Raw genomic sequence first — 14,550 nt, forward strand, 5'->3', positions numbered from 1 at the left:
CTGGAGTCCCACCAAGCGGGGGCACGGGCTGTGCTGCTGGGTACTACAAGGAGCCCCTGGGAGAGTCTGGGTGGCACAGCTGCCCCAAAGAGGTGATGGGGAAGGGCGCAGATCCATGCTGACCCCAGCCTGGGCTGGTCCGTGGTCTTGGCCGCTGTTTGTCTCAGAGCCCTGGCCCATTCCTTGTGCTGCGAATGGACGCAAATGGCACTTCTGCTCTGCTTGGCCCTGTCCTGGGTGGCCCTGTCTGGATGGGAGGATGGGGAGGGCAGCAAGATGCTCAGTTAGCCACGGCTCTGCTGGCCGTGAGGGCTGCAGCATGGCACAGCCCTCCTGCCCATGCTGAGCAGTTTGTGTACAGCTCGCAGGGAGATGGTACAGCATCGGCCTGGCCTCCAACTCCAACTGGTTCAAGGACAAGAAGCACCTCATGAAGATGTGTACCACAGACATCACTGTCACTGCAGATGGCAACATGGAGGTCATCTCCACCTATCCCAAGTACGGGTGGCGGGGAGCTGGGGGGGCATAGCGCAGTGCTGGGGGCTGCTGGGTGGGCGCTGGGGGTGCTGAGCTCAACCCTTCCCCCCCCCCTTGGTCCTTCTGACGGCCCTATGCTGCTCCCCAGGGGTGATCAGTGCGAGAAGAGGAACAGCCTCTATATCCGGACGGAGCAGCCTGGGCGGTTCAGCTACACCAGCCCACGTGAGCCTCTGGGCCCTCGTCTCAACCCTGCAGCGATGTGGCCCTTGGAGGTGGGGGGCCCGGGCTCAGCGCTGGGCTGAGTGGTGCCCTCTCCATTCCCACAGGCTGGGGCAGCAACCACGACATTCGTGTGGTGGAGACCAACTATGACGAGTACGCCCTGGTGGCCACCCAGATCTCCAAGAGCACCGGCTCCTCCAACATGGTGCTGCTCTACAGTACGTCCCCACGCTGCTGCTGAGAGCCCTGGGCTTTCCTCAGAGGGGATCTGTCCTGCAGGGCGGGTGATGGGACGGCACCCCCGCGCCGGGTCCCCTCCCCTGGCTCCCTGGGGCTGCCCTCACCCTGCTCTCACCGCAGGCCGCACCAAGGAGCTTGCACCCCAGCGCCTGGAAAGGTTCATGCAGTTCTCCCGGGAGCAGGGCCTGAAGGACGAGGAGATCCTCATCCTGCCAAAGACAGGTAAGGGTGGGCAGCTCACAGTGGCTCCTGGCCACACTCAGCCCATAGGGATGGAGGGAGGAGGTGGAGGTGCTTGGAGGGTTGTACCAGATCCCGGGGCAGCAGTGCCCCTAACCACCAGAAGATGATCTCTGCTTTTCTTCTTTCTGCAGACAAGTGCATGGCAGACGCTGCCTAGGTGAGTCCCCCCCCGATGGCGGCTGGGGCTTCCCAGCATTGCCTCCACCCTGCAGAGCCCTGGTGCTGTCAGCCTTTGGAGCTGCTCAGCTCTCACTGGGGCACCACTCATCTCCCTTTGGGGTGGCCCTGCATGGGGGGTGTGGGGCTGGCAGAGGTACTGCCACCCCACGCCAACCCCCACCAGCTCAGCAGTGCTCATTTCTCCTCTCTCCCATGCAGGCTGCTGCTGGATGGAGCTCCAAGAGTGCCATGAGCCAACAGACGCTCCATCCTGACCCCAGTGCCATAATCTACCTTTGCTTCCTGGCTTTGCACCCCGCATATCTGCCCCTGTCCTTATTAAAGCCCATATAAACCACTGTTCCCCTGCTCGTGTCTGTTGGGTTGTTGTGGAGTGGGGCCCAGTGGGCATTCCTGGGGTCCTGCTCAGTTGAGGTTGGAAGGCACTGCAGTGCAGGGAAGGTGATGGTCTGTACCCTGTATGCACACACACGGTGCTGCCTGGTCACGAAACCTGCCTCATCTGGGACGAAGGGGTCCCAGGGCTGAGAAGGGCTGAGACCAGCTATGGGGATCAGATCCCGTCTGCCACATTGGCCACGCCAGCCTCCCTGCCTCAATTTCCCCTCTGGAGAATAGGCTGGCTGTGTGGGCATGTGGTAATGAGCGATCACAGAGGGGATCTCCAAAACCACAGCAAGAGGATGGACACAAACCAGTCCCAGCTGCCCCAGTTCTCCCCGGGCCGTGCCCCAGTCCTGCCCTGGAGCTGGGTCTGCACCCACTGGCAGCAGGCTGCAAACTGACCCCAGACTTAAGCCCCATCCCACTGCTCTCCCCATCCTGACACAGCCGGATCCTGGGAGGGAAGCCAGGGGACACCTCTACACCCACGGCCCTTTCCCTGGACCCACTTTGGCACAGATGGTGCCAGTCCCCAACATGCTCTGTGCTGGGTCTGACACAATGCCACATTCATTTGGGACAGAGCAATTAGACTGGGAAGGGGCCAAAGTTGTCACCTAACACGGGGACAACTTATCACTGCTCTTGTGTAACCTGTTGCATAAAGTGGGGCGGGTGGGGGGTGCTGCCAGCAGTGGGGGCTATAAAGGTAGGTGCAGGAAAAGGCAGCACCATGCAGCCTCTCCTGCAGCATCCAGACAGCATCCAGACCCCAAAGCGAGGATGACAGCAGTGCTGCCAAGCCTGGTGCTGACCCTGCTCTGCCTGCTGCGGGCAGGGGCTGAGGTCCCTGTGCAGCTGGACTTCGACACCAAGAAGGTAATGGCATAGGGTGCCAGCCTGCCTGAGCTGGGCAGGGTGGCAGAGCTGCATCCCCAGGCACCCCCTGATCTCAGCTCTGAGTCTTCTCCAGAGCCTCTGCTGTGAGGCTGTGGGTACCGACGCACAACCAGACCAGTGCTGGACTGCTGTGCTGTGGGAATACAACACCCTGGGGCTATGGTGGCCCAGGGAACACGGAGCTGCCCAGGGAACGTGGGCAGAATGCCATGCTCACCCCTGTGGCACAAGGCAGGAGCGCTCTGTGTGCAGGGAGGTGGCAGGTCCCCATACTAGGTTTGGCTGGTCCCTACGGCAGGAGGCAGGTCCCCGCAGAGAACAGCAGGTCCCCATGGCATGTGACAGGTCCCTGTGCAGAAAGGCAGGTCCCCATTGGAGATGGCAGGTTCCTGCAGTGGGGTGACAGTGTGACAGGTGCCTGCCATGGGGTGGCAGGTCCCCCAGAGCAGGTGGCAGGTCCCTACAGTACGAGAAGTCCCTGCGAGGGGGTGGAAAGTCCCTATAGCAGCTGACAAGTCCCCTTCCACAAGCTGAATGGGCCCCATGGTGCCTACAGGTCCCCCAGGTGAGTGGCAGGACCCAGTGGTGGGTGGCAGGTTGCTACCTTGGGGTGGCAGGTCTTCCACCACTGGCTGACAGGACCCATGGTGGGTATAGGTCCCCCTGGTGGGTGGTAGCTCCCCAGATCTTCCCCAAACCCTGGCAGTGATGGCTTGCTGCAGTTTGCAGGGATGTGGCACATCATGGCTGCTGTTTCCAACTGCCCTGTGTTCCTGAGCATGAAGGACAAGATTACATCATCTGTCACCACCATCAGCTTCACGCCAGAGGGACACATGGCCATGGAGACAGTCATCCCGCTGTGAGTCCCATTGCAGTGGTACCTCCTGGGCCGGGCACTGCCCAAGCTGTGGGTACAGCCCCACATGTCCTGCTGCCTGGTGTGCCGCCCTCTGGCTCCAAGCCTCATTTGCTGTTTCACTTTTCCCCTTCCAGGCCAGAAGAATGCAAAAAGATTCTGATGCTGTTCCAGCACGGTGGGCAGGCAGGGCACTACATCAGCACAGGTATGTGTGGGCAGGGGCCCTGAAATGCAGGGTGGGCAGCACCTGTCCTGCTGCGCCCAGGGGCAGAAGGAGGTGGGTCGGCTCCTCTGCCTCCACCCGTGGCTGCACACAGCTGCCGGCTCTGCGCAGCACCTCCCTTCTCAGACCCTGCTGGGCACATTGCAGCCACGGCCTGACTGGGTGCTCTTTGGGGTCTTTTAGAAAAAGGAGAGAAGAGGGATCTGCGCGTGATGGACACAGACTACGAGCACTATGCCATCGTGTACACCCAGAAGAAAGACAGCCAGGAGCCCAGCACCATGCTGCAGCTCTACAGTGGGTGCCCATCCCGTGGGGGGGGCAGGGCTGGGACCCCCATTGCCACCCAAGGCCACTGCGTCAGCACCCAGCACGCCAGCACCTTCCCGTGCCCAGAGTCCTTTTTGGAGCGAACAAAACATGACATTGGAGATATCCCCAGTTACCAACGACCCCATTTTGCACCGTTTTGAACTAAATCCCCACCTGCAGCATGCCACTCAAGCTGCAGACCCCCATGGCTGCTGGGGCTGTATGGGGTGCACAGCCCCCAGGGTGTGGCCACAGAGGTGCCTGGTGGCCGTCCCACACCCTGTCCCCTACTGCTTTGCCCATCCCAGGGGTCCCACTGTGGGACCACCCCCAGGTGCGGTGCTGTCTGTAGGACCCCTCACTCACAGCTCCCACTTTGGTCTCCGCTTGCAGCAAGGAATCAGGACGTGAGCCCACAGCTCCTGCAGAAGTTCAAGGAGCTCTTCCACTCCGTGGGCCTGACTGAGGACATGCTGGTCGTGCTGCCGCACTCGGGTGAGTGCCAGAAGGGAGGTGGCATTCATGTCCCCTCTGTGTGGGGGCGCTCCGCTGGGACTCAGCACTCGCAGTGAGGGGCTCATCCCTCTTCTCACACCGAACAGATCGGTGCACCAAGACCAGCAAGTGAGCACAGGCTGAGGATGCACAGCCCCTCCAAGTGCCTGCTGACCCCACGTCCATCTGTCCATCCATCCTGCCTCCCTGCAGCTGAGGGGTTGACACAGGGCTGCGTGTCCTCAGGACCTGGCTCAGTGGCCACTCCGTGCTGCCCCTTCCCAGCCCTGCTGTTCCATCCTGGGAGCACACCTCTCCGCTTGAAATAAACAGATACAGAAGCTGCCCCTGAGCTCAGTGCTTTTGTTGTCAGAGCTGGGGATGCTGACCGCAGCCCTGCACCAAACCCATGCCTCCAGAACCACACGGCAGTCTGGGGGCTCCTTTGCTGTGCGGTTTGCAGAGCCCACCCTGCGCGGGGAGCCCAGCTGGGCAGAATGGAAGCAGGCAGCCCCTGGGACACCCAGCTCCCTGCACACCTGGGCAAAGGGCTGCCCCATGTCTAATCAGGGCCCCCACATCCACCTGCCACCCACCGCCCCATCTGCCTGCTGGCAAAGAGCCGTGGGGGAAGCGGGGCTGTGCCCCCATCCCCTCTGTATTCCCCAACAAGTGGTGGCTGAGAAAGGGGGGTCCCTCAGCACACGCCTGGGTGTGTTTGTGAGGATGCAACACGAGCCTTGGGAACCCTGTAGCCCCTAAGAGCCAGGGCAGAGGGACAGCACATCCTGGCCAGGAAGACACGCGTGTCAGCAGCACACTGGCACGCTGCGCTGCCATCCAGGCGTGGGGTTGCCGATGGGAGCGGCCTCGGGGCGGGTGCCAGTCACAGCTGTGCCGGGGCTGCCCATGGACGCTGTGCCGGGAACGACCTCCCCGCTTCTCCCGGCAGTTCTCAGCCGGGAAACAAGAAGTACTTTTGTTCTTTCACAAGAGGCTTCAAGAAAACAAGAAACTCTTCATTTTCAGCTGTGGTGCAATAGCAGTCCTGCAACCCCATCGCTCAGACCCCCTCCTCGGGGCTTGCAACACTTTCCTCTTTCCGTAAGCCTCTGTTTACCCTGGGACGGTTTCAGCTCCCACAGCAGCACCTCGCCCCACGCCAACAATAGCAGCGCTCTCCGTGCGGCGCAGCACGCAGGCGGGGGGGCTGAGCGCAGCCCTATAAAGCCGACAGCACCCAGCGCTCCCCGTCCTGCGGTGACGCCGGAGGCTGCGCGACATGAGGATGACGCTGGCCCTGAGCCTGGCGCTGGCCCTGCTCTGCTTGCTGCACGCGGGGGCTGCAGCCGCTGTGCCGGACAGGAGCGAGGTGACCTGCGGAGCGCCGGGGAAGGGACTGTGGGCTCTGCTCACTAGGATGGGGGTGGGAGGACCTTTGGGTGACTGGGGACAGCTGGACACCACGGCTAACGCTGGAAGCGCTGCACGCCCGGCTCAGCACAGTGATGCAGCAGGGGTTTGGGTGTCCGTATGGGATGCAGGTGATGTCCTGCCAGGCTCACCAGGCTCACAGCCCATTCCCACCGCCAGATTGCAGGGAAATGGTATGTTGTTGCTCTGGCCTCCAACACCGAGTTCTTCCTGCGTGAGAAAGGCAACATGAAGATGGCAATGGTCAGAATCTCTTTCCCAAGAGAGGACGAGCTGGAGGTCTCCTATGCTGTCCCCAAGTAAGTGCCAGGTGCTTCTCTCCCTTGGCTTTGGTCAGCGGGTGCCCATCCAGGTGCCCCTACCCAGTACACCCACAAACCTGGTGGGAGACTGAATTGGGGCACCAGCTGTCAGCAGCCGAAGGTCCCCTCTGCTGCCCAATTTAAGTGCCAGGTTCTGTTCTCCCTGTCCTGCTCTGGCAGCCATCGCTGCACGAGTGGCGGCTCTCCCCTGGACACACCATCCTCTATCAGCACCTCCTGTGTTGGAGGTGTGACCCCGACTCCAAAGCTTGTGTCCTGGGGAGGGAACCTCACCCAGCAGGGCCAAAACCAGGTGGCTCTGAGCACACCTTGAGAATGTGTTCCTTGCCTTGCAGGCCAACGGGGTGCAGAAAATGGGAGACTACCTTCAAGAAGATCAGTGACAGCGGTGAAGTCTACTACTCAGGTGAGTGGGGACAGAGTTATGGGCAGAGTCAGAGGCACACCAATTGTCCCTGGGACCAGGGACATCCCCCAGCACTGGTCCCAACCACCCGCTCAACACCACTCCATGCCGGGGCCATGGCCCACCAGCAGTGGCTCCTTCTGGGAAGCTGCTTGCAGGAGGACAGCCTCATACCACATGAGCCTAACTGTGGGTGAAGCAGAGTCATTTTGCAACAGGACAAAACAGCAGTGCTTTCCCCCATCCCCACCCAAGTGCTAGTCCCAAATTGGCCAGGATGCTCTGCTGCCCACGGCGGCCACCCCCAGACCCTCCTGCACTCAAGGTCCCAGTCGCTCTGCTGATCTGCGCCATGATCTGTGGGCTCTCCAGGCTTTTGGAGGAGCCTTATCAAGAGGGAAAGGCAGGAAAAGGGATGCAGTAGAAATACGGGCAGGGTGGATCAATGGATGGGCATTCACACTCTTATAGTCCTTTTGCAGCGTGGGAGCTCTCAGGGGCATGTAGCAAATTTTTCACTTTGCTCCATGTCCTTTTTCAGAGGAAGCCAAGAAAACGGTGGAAGTGCTGGACACTGACTACAAGAGCTATGCAGTGATCTTTGCAACTAGAGTGAAGGATGGGAGGACTTTGCACATGATGAGGCTCTACAGTGCGTAGCCAAGCTGGGGCTGTGGGCATGAGGGGCAAGGGGAGGATGGGACATGGAGACACCTTGTGCTGCAACTGCCCACCGTTCTAGTTTGATGGATCAAGGCAGTGGAAGGGGAAGGGGAAGGAGCAGCATTTTGGGGCTGGGTCTCGGGTTTCTGCACTGTGCCAGGTATCCGTGGCCTCAGTAAGTCATTTGGTGAAACGAAGCTAAGAGCTGCAAGGAGTGGTCAGAAAGGGTGGGGGTGGGATCCTGGAGACACCGGGCTGCCCAGGGACCCTGGTGCCAGGGCGTCCATCGCCTGTCCCACCAGCCAGCAGCTAACTCCTTCCTTCAGGCAGAAGCCGTGAGGTGAGCCCCGCAGTCGCAGCGACCTTCAGGAAGCTTGCTAGGGAGCGCAGCTACACGGACGAGATGGTCACCATGCTGCCCAGCCAGGGTGAGTGAGGCCAAGTGCTGTGTTCAGAGCCACCTGGCTGGCTCAGTCCTCACGGGGAGCCTGAGTGGGCTGGCAGGGACTGGTTGGTGGTGTGGGCAGCCAGGAGGGGCTTGGCACGCGGTGACTTCTGTCTCGCTCGTGTTCCTGGATTGTCTGCCCCCTGCTGTGGGTGCTAAATGGGACTGGCAAGACCAAAGCCCTGCTCTCAGCCTTTCTCTTTATTTTCACAGACGAATGCAGCGTTGATGAAGTGTAGGTAAGTTGCTGCAGTGCAGTGCAGTATTTGCAGTGTATCCTCACCTGAAAATTTCCCCCTTGGTACCCGAACACGGGGCCACCATGAGTTCCTCAAATTACTCCGGGGGCTGAGTTGTTTGAAGATGTGCTGGAGCACACATCCGGGTAGGATGGATTCTTCCCTGCAGTGGGGAGCACAGGGATGCAGTGGAGGTACAGCTGCCTGATGGTGGGCAGCAACACCTGAATCAAATCCTGCTCAGTGGAGAAATGACTGCTGAGTTCATCCAATGGCAAGGGCCAGGACTGGATCTTGCCGAAGGGACTGCAATGAAATGAACCAGTAAAGCTGGCAAATCGGGGTTGGTGTCTCACCATGCAAAACATGCTGGCTGTCAGCCCACTGGGCAGCCCTGGCATTCATTTCCCCCCCACAGCAGTGCACATTTAGTTGTAAGGGGAGACCAGAAACTCATCCCTGGCATGGCTGAAGCCCAGAGAGCAGAGGAAGGCCCTGCCCGCTCCGCTGGCCTCCCACCTCCAATACTCAGCACACCTCTCCTGGCTGTTCTCCACAGGATGGCTGATGAATGCTTCTTCCTAAAAGAACAAGACTAATGTGCCAAAGCTCCAGGCTGCTGCTCTGCCCCCCTATCATGGCTCTGAGGCATCTCCCGCTTCACCAGCACACGGTCCCTCCTTTTTGCCCAAATAAACAGAAACTTTCCCGACAGCCTGGTGTAACCGTCTGGGCAGAATCTGCGGGGTCTGGGCAGGTGCTGCCGCCTGCTGTCCTCCTGGGGTTTGCGGACGGAAGGAAAACAACCGCGCTGGTCCTGCAGTGAGCTCACCCCGGCGGATCTGCCTCCCTGCTGCTCTCTGCTGGCAAGGACATTGGCACGGTCCGTCCCAGCGCTGAGCTCATCGGGATTTTCCCAGCTGCTCCTTCCCCATCACAGGCACTGGGAAAGTATGCTTGAGAAATTTCCCCTCCCGGTCTTGGCACTGAGCGTAGTGGGAGCTGGACACATCCCGACAGTGGTTGGGCAGGGGAACCCACTGGGAATTCCAGAGCCAGCATCTCTTCCTCCTTCCTTGGGAAGAAGCCCAGTGCTTCCAGCAGGAATTTGTCCTGCTGCTCAACCTGGACAGCTCAGGAACAGCTCAGAACCTGCAGTGCTCCCGAGAATGCTGGGCCCACACGTGGCTTTACCTCGAGGCTTGTTTTCGGTACGCTTGTTGATGTGGGTCACAACATCCTGCTGCCAGTAACGCCCTCTTCTAAGAGCTCTCTATGACAGGGAGTCCCAGTGCCTCCACACTGTGTTCCAGCCAAATATTTCCTTCTGCCATGTGTGGGCATCACCCAGCCCGGCGGCAGTGAAATCGTTCCTCCCTGCCACTTGCATTTCCCACTCCTGTTGCCCATCTGCTTTCTCCCCATGCCCGACTGGCTGCCCAGACCAATTCTGCACAGCAGTTTCTGCTTCGCCATCATTTCTGACCCATTTCTGCGTGCAGCACCCCTTCCTGCAGAGAGGGGAACGGTCCTTACTGCAGGCCTCACCATCCACACTGAGCATTTCGCTGTAGCTGGCGTTCACCCAAAACCAAGGGAGCTTTCACCACCATGTTCTTGGTAGCCAAGTGCCATCCTGGGAGTCCAGCGCAGGGTGCTGTGGGTCAGGGTGCTGGGTGCCAGGGCACAGCTCCTGCCCTGCCTGGCTGTTGTGCCATGTTGCACTGCACGTCCCCTTGCAGACTGTGCCCTCAGATAGTAGATAGAGGGCAAAGAGGAGCAAGTGGGACAAGAAGAAAGGAGATGATATCTGCAATACTTGAACCTCCCAGCAAGCCTGTCCGGATATCATGGTATAGTCAGTGATTTCCAAGGGACTTTCACCCTGAATTTGTGCAAAAGGTTTCACAGAATCAATCACACAATGGCCAGGGTTGGAAGGGACCTCAAGGATCATGAATCTCCAACCCCCTGCCACCAACCTCCACATTTCACAGCAGCCCAGGCTGCCCAGGGTCCCATCCAACCTGGCCTTGAACACCTCCAGGGATGGATGGGGCACCACAGCCTCTCTGGGCAGCTGTTCCAGCTCCTCACCACTCTCTCTGTAAAGAACTTCACCCTGACATCCAACCTCAATCTTCCCTCCCTCAACTTCAGACCATTTCCCCTTGTCCTGCTGTTATCTCCCCTTTCCAAGAGCTGACTCCCCTCCTGTCTGTAGGCTCCCTTTAGGTACTGAAAGGCTGCAGTGAGGTCACCCTCCAGCCTTCTTTTCTCCAGGCTGAACAAGCCCAGCTCCCTCGGCCTGTCCTCATAGGGGAGGTGCTGCAGCCCCCTGCTCATCTCTGTGGCTCCTCTGGACCCTCTCCAACAGCTCCCTGTCTTTCTTGTACTGGGGGCTCCAGGCCTGGACGCAGTGCTGCAGATGGGGCCTCACAAGAGCAGAGCAGAGGGGGACGATCACCTCCCTGTCCCTGCTGGCCACCCCTCTTCCGATGCAGCCCAGGATCCCATTTGCTTTCTGAGCTGCAATGCACACTGCTGGCTCACATCCAGTTTTTCACCCACCAGGACCCCCAGGTCCTTCTCTGCAGGGCTGCTCTCACGAATCCTCCCAGTCTGTACAGATGCCTGGAATTCCTCTGGCCCTCTACACTTTGCTGTCTTGAACCTCATTAGATTCACCCAGGCCCACCTTTCAAGTCTGCTGAGGTCGGTTTCCTGGGGCCTTGGCAGCATCCTGCAGAGAGGAGCAGATGGGTGCAGCTGAGCACAACCAGGCACCTAGCTGGTAGGGACGGCTTGCAGGGGAGAGAGCAGAGTGGTGATGGGGCAAGGGAGTCCTTAGCAGCTGGGAGGTGCTGAACTCTTTATTTATTAACTCTTGGAGACTTCGCAGTCAAGGGCTGCAGTGCTTGCCTGTGATACGAGTGATCTTCACACCCTGGAAAACTGATTGCGCTTTTTTCTCTCTCAAGTGAGGATCTTCTTCCCCGTCAGTGGCAAAGTGTCCTCTGCAAGCTTTAAAACCCTTCCAAGATTACGAGATAATGTCCAACATTCCTATCTTGTTGACTCCTCCACAGATTCTGTTTTTGAGGTGTGACTTTCCAGGCAAAAGTTGGATTTTGCCTGCCTTGTGACATAGTTCGTCCGTGCACCAACCATTTCTCCCATTAGTTACATCTCTTGCAAGCACCTGCCTGCTCTGCAAAGTGCACTGACTTCTATGTTGTCACTTCACCGCTGACAACCTCTTCAAAATCCAGCACAGCATTTGCTTCCTGTAGCTTTCTGATGCAAATTAGAGCTACCAAGGATGAGCCAGAGCAGCAGATGACTTGGTACAGTGAGACGTTTGAGTTTCATACTTAGTTTATTTGGACTGGAAATGCCATCTCCTCTGTTTCACTGCTGTCTTGCTCCTCTGTTTTGGCAGGACAGAGCCTCTCAAGTGTTTGTAGAAGGGATCTTCCTGGCTGGGGATCTAACAAAGCTTTTTCTCAGCTAAGGCAGTTGCAGTGGGTTTTTTTTCGCTTTCCCATCTTTTCCTTGAATATTCAACCTGAATCTGACCAGCTCCTGGTCAAACAGATTCCAATGTTCAATTCCTGGTCCTGGAACATTTGAAGAAGAGGCTGTAAGTGCAGATGCTGTCCCTCAAAGAAAGTGGCCAAATTCTGGTGCCTTCATTGCTTGCCTTCTTTTACTGCTGATAAATTTACCAGAGCTCAATGTACTGCCTTCTCATGGATGTAACTTCCACAAATTTAAGAGCATCTATCTTATTTTTGATCAGCTTCTTTAAACTGATTCGGTCATTCTGGTTTCCCTTTATAACATTGTTTAGGGTTTGTATTTTCTAATATCAATTTAAGCACTCTGAGTAAAGCTCTGAGCTGGACTTTCTAAACAATCTCTGTGCCATATGTGGTATTTAATCCTCCTGACTTTTTTTTTCTTTTCCATTTAAAAATAGAATGCAACTGTGTTGGAGCATCTCTGTCTCTAAGCACGGCACTGGCTGTCATGAGAACAGCCTTTTGATTTCTGCCCCACGAACCAAGTCCTGCCAGAGGCTCATAGCCTGGACATTCTCAGCCATCCCACGTGTGGGGCCTAAAACCTCTGTGCCATGCCTCATGGGTGCACATCCAACCACCCAGAGCAACCGTGTGTTAGAACCTCGTGGGTGCCCCCCTGGGCATCCCTGCCTGCAGCGGGTGGTACGGTCACTGCAGCAGGAGCTGGATCTCACCATCCATCTTGGATCACGTGGGGTGAGACCATGGGCTTCCCCAGGTGCAGCAGAACGTGGGACCTGGCTCGTGTCAGCCCACCTGAGCCATCCCTCAGCCCATCTGTTGGGATCTGTTCCCCCTGGGGACCTGTGCCAGTGGGCAATAGCTCTGAGCACAGGCACAATCCACCTCAACTCTCCTGGGTCAGGAGTGAGTTACACTTAAATTGCCAATTACTGCCTGTTGACTCCTCTGTGCTGGGTCTGAGCCCCACAGAGGAATAAACAGTTTTTGTTCCCAAGTTTGTGAAGGGGCAAATATAGCTCCTGTCTCCAGGCGCTGCAGTGACACAACAAGCCCCTTAGAGCCTTTTCAGAAGTTGAGGCTGCAGAAGTTCAGAAACTTTAATGACATCAACTGAGACCTGACTGTTCCTGGGGCAGCAAGGTGTCCTTTGGGCCATAACTTCATGAGACACGGGCACTGGGGACACAACAGGCTTTGGGAATTGCTGCTTCCTCCAGAGGTTCTGTTGAAGGCATGTGGCTATTTTCAGCTTGGATCACAACAGGATGTGTTTTAATGCTTTGGCTCTATGACTGGCTGACCCAACGCAGCCAATGGGACATGTCTGGTGGCCTGAAAGCACGAAACAACACGGCTGGGGACTTCCCAAGCTGTCAGCACCAGCATCCCCTGACATGCATGAAGATGTGTGAGTCCTACAGTGCCCAGTAACAGTGACAACGTGCCTCTTGGGCACAGCAAAGCTCTGGGTTGTGCTGGCAGACAGGGCTGCCATTCAGAGAGGCGTCGGTAGCCCACAGAAACAGGAAAGAACGAACCCCTGATGTTCAGCCAAGGCTGCTGCAAATTCTTGCCCCTGGGGAGGTTAACCCCATGCCACAAGGCTGTACAGCCAGAGGGCAACAAGCTGTGCTGCAGGCAGCAGGCAACCAGCGCAGCCTGGTGTGGGCTAACGAAGGGCAGCTCAAGGAGCACTTGTGGAAGTGCCACTGCAGGGAAGGGCCCACGCTGGGGCTGCACAGGGCAGGAAATGCCCTGGCTAACACAGCAAGGATGGGGGAGGGATGAAGAGGGGGGCATTAAGCTGGCCAGGGCCTGCAGTACAGCATGTCTGATGAGAGGCTGAGAGCTGGGCTGGGTTGGCCCTCAGAAGAGAAGGAATCTCTGACTGCTATCTCCAGCTGCCCGAAGGCAGCACAAGGAGAAGGTGCAGGCAGGCCCTGCCTGGGGTGCAGCACGGCGAGGCGAAGGGCACAGACACAAGCTGTAACACGGGAAATCTCTGTCAGACAAAAGGAAACAAACGGTTCTTCATAGTGAAGATGGTCCCACACTGGAGCAGGTCTCCAAAGGGCCCCTGTCCTTGGAGGAGCCCAAACTGAGCAGCAAGTCCTGGCAGAGCCTGGTCTGACAGGACCAGAGGCCCCGAGGACCTTCCAGCAGAAATCCCAGGCCAAGAAATGACACTAATTACCAAGAATCCAGCCAGACACCACTAGCAGAGCACCTAGCACTCAGCGATTATTGGTTAATTACTGGCCATCCGATAATTAGGCTCATGATCAAGACCAGAGGAAAGGCCCACCCCTCACACCTTGCTCCCTGCCCCCCAGCCTTCCAGGCGCAGAGCAGGGAGGACCAAGGCTGCCATGGGGAGGCAGAGGGAGGGAGACTTCAGCTCTAAAATACTTCTGTGGGGGGAAATGGAGGCTGTGCTGGCAGTAGAAGAAAGGCTGAGTCCAAAGGAGCTCCGTGTCATGGAGGGAGTCTCCTGTTTGTGCCCAGCTGCACCATCACTTCCTCACCAGAGGTGGGAATGCTCTCAGGCCCCATTCTGGCCTTTGCAGACTGGTGTGGGGAAAGCCTTCTTCCCAGAGCCCCAAACTGCTCAGAGCTGAGAGGTTTCTGAGCAGCTTCTGGAAGCAGAGAAGCAGTGCAGCTTGCTGGAGCCCCCTAAGTCACTCTTCAATCCAGATCAGCTGTCTAGAGGAAACCAAGGTTATCAAAGAAAGCTATTCTGGGTCACAAAAATGAGGGAAACAAGCTGGAAAAGAGAGCAGGCAGAAAGGCCTAACTGACATATTCCTGGACTCGGGCTCTTTCTCATGGGTGTCTCTGAGACCACAGGGCTGCAGAGCCTGCAGCGCTGCGCCGTCCCACAGCGGGATCAGCACTGAGCGCAGCGGCCAAGATGCTCAGGAAGCTTCAGACCAGCCCCAGTCCCA

General features: G+C 57.7%; 3 protein-coding genes across 5 annotated transcripts in view; all 3 read left to right on the forward strand.

Moving 5' to 3' along the window:
* Positions 1-14,550, forward strand: part of LOC125702617 (lipocalin-like) — a 54,805-nt gene that overhangs the window by 317 nt on the left and 39,938 nt on the right. The window contains exons 2-7 of one of the 2 annotated variants that reach the window (XM_048966152.1): positions 362-501; positions 629-705; positions 810-923; positions 1,066-1,167; positions 1,320-1,345; positions 1,567-1,710. In XM_048966152.1, coding sequence (XP_048822109.1) covers positions 362-501; positions 629-705; positions 810-923; positions 1,066-1,167; positions 1,320-1,345 — 459 coding nt within the window. In that variant the 3' untranslated portion in view covers positions 1,567-1,710. Of the gene's footprint in view, positions 1-361; positions 502-628; positions 706-809; positions 924-1,065; positions 1,168-1,319; positions 1,347-1,566; positions 1,711-14,550 lie in introns of those variants that run through there. The other variant, XM_048966153.1, reaches the window with a different exon arrangement.
* On the forward strand, positions 1,361-4,823 carry LOC125702756 (lipocalin-15-like). The gene is made up of 7 exons (XM_048966464.1): positions 1,361-1,412; positions 2,504-2,631; positions 3,375-3,514; positions 3,649-3,719; positions 3,921-4,034; positions 4,443-4,544; positions 4,652-4,823. Exons 1-7 carry the CDS (start codon positions 1,361-1,363, stop codon positions 4,675-4,677), a joined length of 633 nt encoding a protein of 210 aa, XP_048822421.1. The 3' UTR covers positions 4,678-4,823.
* Positions 5,669-8,768, forward strand: LOC125702618 (extracellular fatty acid-binding protein). Of its 2 annotated transcripts, none has more exons than XM_048966155.1 (7): positions 5,669-5,916; positions 6,138-6,277; positions 6,637-6,707; positions 7,249-7,359; positions 7,697-7,798; positions 8,029-8,054; positions 8,473-8,548. In XM_048966155.1, the coding sequence occupies exons 1-6, from the start codon at positions 5,827-5,829 to the stop codon at positions 8,052-8,054; spliced, it is 540 nt and encodes a 179-aa protein (XP_048822112.1). In that variant the 5' UTR covers positions 5,669-5,826; the 3' UTR covers positions 8,473-8,548. The 2 variants fall into 2 exon arrangements, with proteins under 2 accessions (XP_048822112.1, XP_048822111.1); XM_048966154.1 differs by lacking the exon at positions 8,473-8,548 and adding an exon at positions 8,614-8,768 and having other exon boundaries at positions 5,670-5,916.

Source organism: Lagopus muta, chromosome 19 (assembly GCF_023343835.1).
Source record: "Lagopus muta isolate bLagMut1 chromosome 19, bLagMut1 primary, whole genome shotgun sequence".
NCBI classification, from domain to species: Eukaryota; Metazoa; Chordata; class Aves; order Galliformes; family Phasianidae; genus Lagopus; species Lagopus muta.

Bases quoted from the DNA above. Each gene is read 5' to 3' on its own strand.
- LOC125702756 (XM_048966464.1), top strand. From the start codon at position 1,361: ATGGCGGCTGGGGCTTCCCAGCATTGCCTCCACCCTGCAGAGCCCTGG. The intron at 2,632-3,374 runs GTAATGGCATAG...GGCTTGCTGCAG, and splicing joins TGGACTTCGACACCAAGAAG to TTTGCAGGGATGTGGCACAT. The intron at 4,545-4,651 runs GTGAGTGCCAGA...CACACCGAACAG, and splicing joins GGTCGTGCTGCCGCACTCGG to ATCGGTGCACCAAGACCAGC.
- LOC125702618 (XM_048966155.1), top strand. From the start codon at position 5,827: ATGAGGATGACGCTGGCCCTGAGCCTGGCGCTGGCCCTGCTCTGCTTG. The intron at 5,917-6,137 runs GTGACCTGCGGA...TCCCACCGCCAG, and splicing joins CTGTGCCGGACAGGAGCGAG to ATTGCAGGGAAATGGTATGT. The intron at 7,360-7,696 runs GTGCGTAGCCAA...TCCTTCCTTCAG, and splicing joins GCACATGATGAGGCTCTACA to GCAGAAGCCGTGAGGTGAGC.